The sequence below is a fragment of the Cheilinus undulatus genome, linkage group 4 (genome assembly GCF_018320785.1).
Source record: "Cheilinus undulatus linkage group 4, ASM1832078v1, whole genome shotgun sequence".
Lineage (NCBI taxonomy): Eukaryota > Metazoa > Chordata > Actinopteri > Labriformes > Labridae > Cheilinus > Cheilinus undulatus.
Window position 1 is genome coordinate 40,271,105 of NC_054868.1, and position 12,068 is coordinate 40,283,172.

At 38.9% G+C, this 12,068-nt stretch overlaps 1 protein-coding gene across 4 annotated transcripts in view; it reads left to right on the forward strand.

The window, feature by feature from the left end:
- Positions 1 to 2,305: 2,305 nt before the first annotated feature.
- dclk2a (doublecortin-like kinase 2a) overlaps positions 2,306 to 12,068 on the forward strand; it is a 71,276-nt gene continuing 61,513 nt past the window's right edge. For all 4 annotated transcript variants that reach the window (XM_041784599.1, XM_041784600.1, XM_041784601.1 and 1 more), the window contains exons 1-2: positions 2,306 to 3,136; positions 10,898 to 11,235. In XM_041784599.1, coding sequence (XP_041640533.1) covers positions 2,731 to 3,136; positions 10,898 to 11,235 — 744 coding nt within the window. In that variant the 5' untranslated portion in view covers positions 2,306 to 2,730. The remainder of the gene's footprint in view (positions 3,137 to 10,897; positions 11,236 to 12,068) is intronic.

Sequence of the window (12,068 nt, forward strand, 5' to 3'; positions counted from 1 at the left end):
AGGCAAGCTAGAATCCAAACAAAGCATAGATGATAAAATGAAATGTTGCATTTCCAAGGAAAAAATTGAACTTATGATCTAATGGTGTAAAGGTTTGTCTATTGGCTGCCTTTGTGAGCCTAAGATCTCAGTAAAGCAGGTATGAACATCATCTGTAAGTCTGATTTTGAAGTCACAGACTAGCCTTTAAAAACCAGCCTTTTACTAAATTAGTGTCTCTAAGTGTGACAAAGATAGACCTGTCAAATTGAGTGGCTTCAGGAATTAGGCTACTCTAGTTAAAAACTGGGTTACCCCATCCCAAGTCAGCCCAGACTCCTGTTTGCCCTGCTTTTTGACAAGCTGCAGCAACAAAATGGCTCAGATCTGTGCTGTGGTGCAGGTAAATAAGCCTGGCATTGGCTAGGAATAATTTTGTTTCAAATAAAAGCCCACCATATGTGATTAAATCTGGCACTGCCTTGTAAAACCAAGGCTCAGCATGTGGCAGAAGTAGAGCCACCCCAACAGTTTATCTTCACTGTAACATCATAAAGGCTCCTGCTAATAGCTCGATGTGCTCCTATGCTCTGAGCCCTACGGTCGCCTCGAGGTGAAGTACAAAATTAAAAAGACAGAAACCATTTTACAAAGCTTGAAACAATTCACAATTACTAAACATTTTTACATTTCATAAAACAAATTGGCATTAGTAAAACACATTTAAAAAGCCTACAAATTCCAGAATGAAATTACAAAGTTTGAAACACTTTTAACAAAAATATTTTTACATTTGATGAAAAAAATTAATACATTTTAGAAAAATACATTTAAAATGTACATTCTCAACAAATGAATGAATGAATGACAATTCTGAAACAAATGTACAAACTACAGAGTCTTATAGAAAGGAATGTACCAAATAACGAAGTCACCAAAGTTTTATAAAGGTGTTTCAGACTTCATAATTTATATTAGATCTTGTGAATTTGTTTCAAGTTTTGTAAAAGTGTTTCAAACTTTGTTATTTTGTATAAGACTTGTATACATTTTTGTCAAGTTTTATCAAAGTTCTTCAAGCCTTTTGATTTTCAGTTGAACTTTGTATATTTTGTATCAAGTTTTTTAAGTGTCATAGACTTTAATATTGGGCTTTGTAAATTTGTGTCAATTTTTTTAAACAGTTTAAGACTTTATTCCATATTTAACTTTGTTTATGTTGTTACAAGTTTTCCAAGTGTTAAAGACTTTATTTTATGTAGGATTTTTAAAATGCATTTCAAGATTTTTAAGTGTTTCTGACTTTGTAATTTTATATCAGATTTTGTGAATTTATGTCATGTTTGTTTCAGACTGATATTTTGTATCCGAATAACCCCCATTTTTAAAATGTTATAGACTTTGTTATTTTGTATCAGACTTTGTAAATTTGTTTCAAGTTTTGTAAAAGTGCTTCAGACTTTCTGATTATTTAATGGACTTTGTGAATTTTTTTTCAAGTTGTTTAAAAATTTCTCAGATTTTGTACTTTTGTATCAGATTTTGTACATTTTTACAAGTATTTTAATAGTATTTCAGGCTTTGTAAATATATATCAGACGTTTTTCACAGTCTTTCTTTTTCCTTTTTCCCTGTGAATAGCTTTTCCCAACTAACCACCGCCTGTCAACTGGAAAACTGCAGTGCTAACTCTTGCTAATTTGTGTGCTAACCATTAAGTCAACTTGTTGTATGTTTTCTAATTGCTACTTGTATGTGTTCAGATATAATTTATATGAAAGCCTTATTTTGACCCTACTCAAAGTTTTTTCTTCCTAGGTCAAGGGTAAGTCAAAGATAACCTACTATTAAGCAAGCTAGCCAGTTTTTGTTTATCTTGCTAGTTGCACTGATAGCTATCCTGGTTAGTTATCCCCTCTTACTTGATATAAGTTCTGTTACTTTGTAACACTATTTGCAACTTTGTTTTATCTTATAGTATTGTATAGTATGGTTAACTATTTAGAACTATCTATGAAATAAAAAAATGTAAATGCAGTATCATCACAGCCTAATATTAGGTAGCAGCATACATGTTACAACATTTTTGCTGACCCATAGGTTACTTTTTCTATTATAATGATTTAACTTGGGAAAACTTCCCGAACTATTTCTACAGTTTGATTAAATTTGAGGTCACTGAGGATGTCTGTATGTCATTGTTTGCAGGTCCTGAATACATTAAGTGAACAATAGAGAGCATTAGGACCCTGAGGCGGGGAAGGCTTCCCCTCTTTCATTATCCATTGATTTGACAGCTTGAGCGAGCGTCCAGTCACAGAGAGGATGTGAAGTGGAGAAGGTGGCGGTTTGCGGGCTTTTTTTTTGCGTTACGTCGAAGTTTTGTAAAAAGTTGTTCTCAAGCCAGTGACGGGTCCACCACTGCAATGTCTGCGCAACACAGCTGCTCATTATTCGACATATTTTCAACCGGATAATCCAGAGTTTGCGTTTGGATTACACTGCTCCTTCTGTGCTTTGTAGCTTCAAAACCGATAATACGGATCTGTCAGGACCAGATTCACTTTCTTTGAAGTGGAAGTGATATCTTGACTGGGTCGGTATTTTGGGAGTATTTTTGCTGCAGAAAAGACTGGAAGTGGAGGCTGAAGACGCACACGTGTTATCCTACTTCCTCCGGTTGGGACGCTGTACTCTCTGGATAAAAGTTGTGTTTTTCCTGTAAGAGGACTCAAGAGACGAAGAAGGGACATGTCTCTAAGCAGAAGTATTGAATTTGAACACTTCGAGGAGCGAGAGAAACCTCACCGGACACCGAGGACCAACTCTGGCTCTGGGTCCCACTCTGGCAGCAGAGGCAACGGTCTGGTCCCTAGCCCTGCGCACAGTGCGCACTGTAGTTTTTACCGTACGCGCACTCTGCAGTCCCTCACCTCCGAGAAAAAAGCCAGAAAAGTGCGCTTTTACCGCAATGGGGACAAATATTTTAAAGGTCTGGTGTATGCAGTGTCCAACGACCGGTTCAGGTCTCTGGATGCCCTGCTTATGGAGCTGACACGATCCCTGTCCGACAATGTCAACCTTCCCCAGGGTGTCCGGGTGTTATACACGCTGGATGGAGCTAGGAAGATCACCAGTCTGGATGAGTTAGTAGAGGGTAAGGTTGATGTGTGGAGCAACAACTTTATGTGACCACAACTCATGAAAGAAGATCAATACATGTTTATATTGATGATGGATATTGTGCATTGATCAGGGCCTCCATTGATTTTATAAAAGCTTGGTTTTGCTGTGTTGGCTAAACGCCCCATGCAGAAGCCTGAGGCAGAAGTTTTAAAGGTCACTCAGAGTGGTTCCACGTTTTAATGGCTCTAGATGCTATCCACTTTTTGTACATGTCACCAATCAGGACAGTTCACTCTGCCAGATACAACATTACTTATGGATCATTGCTTCTTTTCTGTAGGGATCTACTGTGCATATACCCTAACATAATCTAAAGTATAATTGATGCAATGTAGAGCATCATTTGGCATCATTCACATATTTTGCAGCACTGACATAACTGTTCTGACATGTTTGACCCAGTGCCTTGCACGCAGAGAAGAGGACCCCTCCTAATGTGCGTCAGCGTGCATTGATTTCACTTTTTTCTCTCTGTTTCGAATGTGTTGGTACACTGTGTTTGTGTGGGCTTGAAAGTACCTTGTGTACCTTTTTAAGTGCAGCCCTGTGTGGGAGTTAATGTGTGATGAACGTGTATGTTGAGGGGTCGATTGGCTGTCAAAGTGTTTTCAAAATGATATCACCCTAGGGGTTGAAGGATGGGAGTTTCCATCCCCCATCCACTATCTGTGCATCACTTTCAGCATATGGGGGGATAATAAACTTTAACACAGGAAATTTGATTATAATTTGGAAATTAATATGATATAGCCAACATTTATGTGCTCTAATTTGACTTTAAAGTGACATCTGCTATCAGCTGTTGTTGTTTTTGTGAAGAGGTGAAGCACTGACTTCCTGTGATAGTCTTGTAGTTCTCTTTTAATATGAGAAGCTACTGCTTTACCATGGAAACCTAGGATCCATTGGCCTCATTTTGCAGTCATTATTCACGTATACTGCTCTGTTTTCATCTCACATCCTCCTAAACTTTAGAAATGCTACACTCATTTCCTCTGCTGTCTCCCCTGAGTGACCAGGGAGATTTAGGCCTGAGCCTGATCTAAATTTTTGTAGCATCATGGGTGTGACAGCTTATGCAGAAGTTGTTGGTACACTGGATCTTGTACACACATTTTTCACTGAACCTCATTTTTTTAATGAGGAATGATTGCAGAGTTCATTTTGAGTGATTAAGTAGTTTTCAGAGGATTAATAGAGCTTCAACGAGTAATCTAGTTTGTTCTGTTTTTTTAAAGGTGAGTTCACCAACAGAGTCCTTGCCTCTTTTGCCATTTAAAAGTATTCCCAGGGGTGCAAATGGCCAAGTGGGTAGGTCGCGACCAGCAAGTGGCATGTGGCTCTTTCACCACATATCATTCCCCACTCTCTCATCCCTGTTTCTGACTCTATCCATTGTCCTGTTTCTCAAATAAAAGCACAGAAAGCCTGAAAATCAGCCTGAAAAGCCTGATCACTATGAAAATTGGAATCATGAAATTACCTAAAGTTTTAATCTGTTCCATAGTAGGTCTAACCTGGCTAATGATAAAGAAAAAGTGCCAAAGAAAACATGGACTCAGCCCATCATCCAGCCCATTTCAGGCTGAATATACTCCTATTTAATTGATTTCATCCCATACTGTCAATGCTATTTTCTTTCACCCATACAATATCAAATCTACAGTGACACAACAATCCTGAAATTGCTTTTTATGCAAGTCATAAGCATTAAAATCTCTCACTATGGGTTTGCTGAAGAAGTTTGAAAAGTCTTCAATAGAATTCCCCTGAAAACATGGAGATCTATGTGTGACTCTTTTATGATTTAGACTGTTAAACTCCTGGCTGTGTTTGATTTGGGCAGGGCAAATATGGCAGCCCACAATGTCATTGGTCGCTATGGGGAATTACCCCGCCCCCTTATGCTACAGCATTATAAAAACACTGAGCAGTTCATCTCAGTACTGTCTGTTGTTAGCTGATGACGCTGCCTTCATTGAAAGTTAACAGCCAGCCATTGTGAGGTAAATTTCCCATCTCTAGCCATAGATGGCTACAGGTAATTCAGAGCATCACTGCAGAGATTTGTGCCAGAAAACAGTAAATTTAATCCTCAACTTCTGTGTCTCTGCTCTGGCTGAGCCAGACAGCTGCACTCTGGCCATAGTTCACCGTAAGGTCAGGGAACAGGCTAACTGCTGAAGTGCTTGTCTATTTTCACTTGAACCAGATGTAGCAGGAACAAACATCTTACCTGCTGTAGGTGTGTTTTAATCCGTATTTCACTTGTCTGTAGTCCTGGATGATTGAAAAGAAGCAGACTGTGGCTTTGTCTCTCTCAAAGCAGCAACAGTTCCATCCCTCATGTCTGTTAGCATCTTGATGCTAAAATTTTGTAAAGCATGTGATATTGGACATGGTCTATTCCTGCTAAGTCTGTCACTATTAAAGCTTCCAATGGTAATCATCATTGAAGACTTGTATTGTAGAGAGCAACATAGGTCATTTTTTTTATTGTGCTATTTTACTTCTGCCACATCAAGTACATTTTATATGTCATAATTAATGCCTATTGGTTCCAAATATCATTTATTGGTTTCATAAGTGACTAGTAATTGGTAAAGGCCCAAAAAAAACAATATCAGTTGACCCCTAATTTGTACCCTTTTGCCTTCTTTCATTGTTTGATTCCAATGTGTTATACGTTTAAAAAAACATAGCTGCATAGAGAGGTTCCTAACAAAGTAATTTAGATTTTCCTCATGATTTTTATTGAGGACACGTTACTGATCTTGGCGTGTTCAGTTTAAATGAAAACAGTGTGCATTAATTTGTTCCTTGATGGTGGGTTGAGTCTTGATGGCAGTAATATTAGGACACCACCAATACACTTAGATGTTAGAAGTGCAGATGCAGATGAGCCAGGCTCTAGTGTCTTGTCCTCGTTTACTCACCCATCTAATGACGAGAGCCAGGGAACATTGCTGCACAGCTCAGCAGTCTGCCTCCATTGATTGAGGTCTGCTGGAGCTCTTTTGTGTGGAAACCCAATAAGCACCTCTCACATGTGTGCCTCATATGGCTGGATGGGATTACAGAGCCAACCAGTCAACTCTTTTTCTATAGGAGGGGAAGTCGTGGTGAGGCACGCTGGTAGCAGCTGTGATATCCAAGTGTTTTTCTGCACAACTCAACCAAGTAATGTTCTTCATCTTGGTGCCAAATTGGAGATAGGCTAGTTACAAATGAAGCCAAGAGCATTCGGTCCTATTTGGTTCATTAAGGTTTTTTGTTGTTTTCCCCCCTGAAAGTGATCTACTGATTAAATGGGGCACAATATCTCCATGTCTGGTTGTTAAGACCTTTTGTAATCACAAATGCTGAAGCTCTGCTAACTTGATTACAACTTTTCCTAAAGCTTCCGCTTAGAAATAATCCTGTTGGTTCTAAGAAAAAGTAAAGTATTTAAATTTGTGAGCACCAACACAGTGAAGCTTAACTCAAAACCAGATGGACTCAGGCTTAAGTAACTGAAGTACTCAGAGCTAAACACAGAGAGATTTCTGAAAACTTAAAGTTGCTGACCTGGCTGACTGAAAACTCCTCCTGACCCTCTGTACTCATAGAAAAATACATAGAAAAGTATCGAAAACTAATCTGGATTTAAAGAGCTTGGTACTGTATTATGTGTAAATGAGGGAGAACATTATGTGCTGACATAGAAGTGCCATGAAAAAGTATTTGCAAATACTTTTTCATGGCACAGTACATTATGGTCAAAACAGCGAGTGTACAATCCAGGGGTTTAGCATTGCCATCCTATGAACTTGGTCATTTAGAACAGGGGATCTCAACTTGGCAGGTCAGGACCCAGAAAAAGGTTGTGAAGTTGTTTCCAGTGGGTTTTAAATTTCTGGGTTGTTCAGGAATTTTCCTTTTGAATTTGTCTGAAATCTTTGATGAATTTTCTCTGATAACTTTTTAGGAAACCAACCCAAATACTCACCCAAAGGTTTAATAATTTTCCCAAACACTTTTGGTGATATTCTCTAAGACTTTTCCAATTAATCTACAGAAATTTCACGAGGAACCAGGACTTTTTTGGAATATTCAGCAGAAGTTATAAGGACCCTTTTTTTTTTTTTTGACTTCTTCAGGGGGTTTCCAGGACTATTTAAGAAATTTCCACTGGAAACCCTCCAGAAACAGTAGGGGGTTTATAGGGACCTTCTGGGAAAATTTTTGTAATTTTGTCTGGAATCTGTCCCAAAAACTTTAAGGAATTTTCTGTGGTACTTTTCTTGGGAACTTTGAGGTATTTCCTTCAGTCTCTTTGTGTTGTCACTTTCTGTACTGTCTGAGGTTCAAACAGCTCTGTGTTTCATTGAGTAAATCTGAAAAATAAATCAGAAATATGGGATGTGATCGCACATTTAAGGAGGTGATAGTGGATCCTGAGGATAGATCAATTGAGAACTACTGATTAAGAAAATTAAGCTGGAAAATTATGCAGGACATGGTTGTCTAGCCCAGCCATGATCAGCTGACTGCCAGCTGATTATCCCCTCCAAGCTCTCACAGCCAATCACAGCTCTTTCTCTCAACACAGCAGTGTAAACATTACATACTTTTCACTAATCCCTTCTTGCATTAACGCTGATGCAGCATGCTGCTACTGGCAAAGCTTAACCTCCACCCCAGTCGCCTCCTTTATAACATAAAATTTGTTTCACCCTCATATTCAAATTCATGCTACAAGGGATTAATTGTTTTTGAACTGATTTTATTGTGTACAGTATGCATGGTCATAAATGTATCTATTAGGGCTGGGCAATTAATCACAAATAAGATTAAATTGTAATATGGCCTGCTGCAATTTTCAAATTGCAGAAGATGCAATATTTCTTTAACTTAAAATGTGTCAAAATACCAGTTTATAAATCAATTTTTAGCAGCGGCAGAGATTTTATTCACATTATGCAAACATTCAAGTGTCAATTTTTTTAATGGTTTACAAAAATCCTCCTTTCTGTGTTTTATGTATGTTTTTCTTGATCAAAATTAGTGACATAAAAATGATAACACCCTTAAACAAAGCAAATGACATTACATTTGCAATATGGGCCAGAATAGTTAGCTCATTCTATCTAAAACTGGTGAAGCCTATTGTTACTTCATGAAAATCATACCCCTGCTGCGATCAGCCGGTAGCCAGCCCCACCTCCCCCACACCAGCCGCCTCCTTTATAGCTTAAAGTTTGTTGCACCCCCAAATTCAGATTTATGCTACTACAGATTAATTGCTTCGGAAATACTTTGATTGTTTTCAATTAACCCAAGAATAATTGCATATTAAATCGCAATTGCAAGATTTGAGGAAGAAATCGCAATTAGATTATTTTTGCAAATTGTTCCGCCCTAGTATCTATCCATGAATAGGTTCTTTTTGCCATGCGCTCCCTGGAAAGTCAAAGTATGCTGTTTGACTAACCCAAAGGGCATCTTCTCTGCCAAGTAAAACTGTATATCCATTTTGTAATAAGATGGGTAAAGCAATGTGGAATCACTACTGGTTGCACAGAAAAGTTAAAGAACTGGTTTAGGTTTTGAGGAAAAAACACTCTCTCTGCACTGCTGCATTTAAAGTCTCTTCAGGGCAGACTGTTAAACATGAGCTCAGGCTAAAATCAGTAAACCATTTAAATATTATCTATGGGAGAATAACGTTGCACAAGATGTCATAAAATGTATTGCAACCATTAGACAGATGCTTCAGCATTCAACGTTCACTAAGACTTTACCCCTGTTGATCCTGCTTTGCACATTGCGTCAGGGGTGTTACAGGTTGTTTCCAAGCTTTTGCCAAGAAAACCTTGATGAAATTTCAGACTGATGTACCAAAAGGACAACACAGAGAAACTTGACTCTTAAAATCTTATTTTAGAGCCACATCAGTTGTTAAACCACTTTCATAGTAGCTGATCAGTACTTTTCAGACTGTAAAAATAGTGGAGTTCCTCTGAACGGATGATGCTGACTAATGTCTTACTTATAGGCAAAAGTGCTGCTGTCTTCTAGCATCAGATCAGATCAGCTGTTCTATAGGCCAGGGAAGGTATACCAACAGCCACAGCTCCTATTTCAGTATTTTTTTAAAAAGACCTCTAGTGACCAGCTAAATTTAATGCCAGAAATCTCTAAAGAGAAAACATTGAAATAGGAAGCATTGGTTTTTATTAATTTATGTGAGTGAATTACAGAGATTTAGTATAATTAGCAGGAGAATTTCTGTTTCAAACCATTTTGATTCCACTGAGCTTCAATTAATAAATCCTAATTTTAGAGGTCATTCAGTCATGAATATTTTAAGTAGATGCTGCTCAGAGGATAATGCTTGGCTACATCATGAATATGGAACAATGCATTTGGGATACTTTGTACCTTAGTAGGGCTTTAAGTCTTCATTCTAAAGTTACACAGAGGTCACTTAAACCATTTCAAATAACTGCCTTAGAGTTGTGTTAATGGCATTATAGGCCTGTAATTAGAACAGATCGTGAAATGGCCTCAAATCTTCATCTCACATTGGTGACTATGGTCATAATGATGCAAGACTGGTAATACTGAGAATGGTTATCATTTTTGTGCTGATAAGCTTTATAATACCTGCATATTTACTCTGTTTTTATGTTTCCAGCTAACTTCCACGTCTTTAGGTACAGCTGTGCCACCACTGCAGCAAAAGCAGCTGGACTGGTTCGGCAGCTCTGTTAATATTGACCTCGTCTGTTGTCCACATGAGGACAGCGGGTGGCTGGAGAATTGGGGCTCCCCTCACATTACGGATGGATGTTGCACCTGAGATCTCTGCACCTCAGGGAATATGCCTGTCACCAGCCACCATCCGAGGGCATTTGAAGTCTTCTGCCTTTGTCCCTCTAGATGAATGACAGCCCCACTTATATTTTGTTTTAGTTTGCAGGCATAGCCCAGTCCCTCCAGCTGTGGCCCAGCCTTTTAATTAGCCCTTGGTTAATTGCAGGCTTAATGAAACCGGCTATCATGGGATATGCTGTCTCATATGGCCTTCTCCTCTGCAGCTCTATTCGTTTGTCTTGACACATGTGAGACAAAATGAGAAAGATACTGTGCAGTCTTTCTCCTTTGGCCTTTTAAAGCAAAGAGAAATAAAATGGATATGAGTTGGAATAGATACAGTAGAGGAGTGAATGTGTTTCATGAGGTGTAATGTTTGAGGGCACTTACATACTTCTGTGATGAGTGTCCGTCACTTTCCCTCTCTTACCCGCATTCGAATTCCTCATCCAACACTCGACCCTCGAAACAATCCACAGACATTCCTGCAGTGGTTTACACTTACCGACCAAGCCCATGCACTTGTCACATGACTCTCGTTCTTGAGGGGAAACATTTGCGTGTTAACTGTTCGAAAGGAATGCTGGCAGATAAAACAAAACGCTTTGCTTTGGAGGATGGCCAGTGCAGCAGCTACACAGCTGAAAAGGGAGAGAGGACAGTGTAACACTGGCCTGGCCTCTCAATGTGCCTTTTTGTTGCAGATGAGGAATGTTAACTCTTTGTTGTCTGGCATGGAGATGCAGTATTTCATGGTGCATACATCCTGTTTGAGAAGCACATGTTCACAACATTTATTTCATGTATTTTTATATCAAATTTGAAAGATCCATATTTTGATTATCAGTGATCTGAACTTTTTTGTACTCCTTAGGTGAAAGTTATGTGTGTGCCTCAAATGAACCTTTCCGACGCGTGGACTACACCAAGAATGTCCACCCTAACTGGGCAGTGGGCAGCAAGACCGGCACATCCCGCTCCCTCTCCTCCCTCATCCCACTGAAGAATGAGCTGCAGCGTGAGTCCAAGGACTACATCAAACCCAAACTCGTCACTGTCATCCGCAGCGGCGTCAAACCTCGCAAGGCAGTCCGAATACTTCTCAACAAGAAAACGGCGCACTCCTTCGAGCAGGTGCTCACTGACATCACGGATGCAATCAAGTTGGACTCTGGAGCTGTGAGGAGACTGTATACTTTGGAGGGCAAGCAGGTGGGTCTGTCATAAAGCATCCTTAAATAACCAAGTCTTTGCTGAAGCGGCAAGTTTTATTTTCTTTTTGTCATAATTCATTGCCTAAAATGTCTTAAGAAGACCATTTGCATTAGTCGAATGTATTGTTCTCAGTGGGACTGTACTGTTGTAAATAAAAAAGAAACAGATGGAATGTCTGTGCTGAGCTTTTCAGCCAAAGGTTTTATCTCCAAACTTCTGTTATTTATAGGCTTCAGCTGTGTCAGCAGTCTGGGTAATTACAGCCTGTTTAATCATCCATACATAATTGCATGCCACGATTATTTCAACAAGGCACTAATGGATACATTTTAAAGTTCAGGCCTTTTGCCATATCTATCAGTGCGGTTTCCTCCCTATGTCTTCCACTCCATAAATCCACGCGAGACTGTTTTTACTCAAATCCCAGCCATCTGGGACACATATGCATTAACTTTCTCATCTAAAATTGTCATTGAGGGTCCCTGGTGTTATGAGATGAGGTGAGCTCAAACACATGGTGCCCCTAATCACAAAGATTTATAGACATTGTCTCATCTGGGGGAAGCCTTAACAAAAGACGTTAATTATAATAATTTGATTGATCTCATGGGATTATTTAACTTTAAATGAGTGAAGTGGTTCTGATAAAACAAACCCTTGAAAACACAAAACAGGAAGAAAATAAACTAGAAATCAGGAAATGGGATAGGGAAGAGTAGATTAACAAACACCGCCCAAATACCACAAAAATTAGTCATATTAAATTTTTCTATTTTTCTTGTCATATTACTATTTATATCTTTTAGAGTACTTCATGCAATTCAATGAAT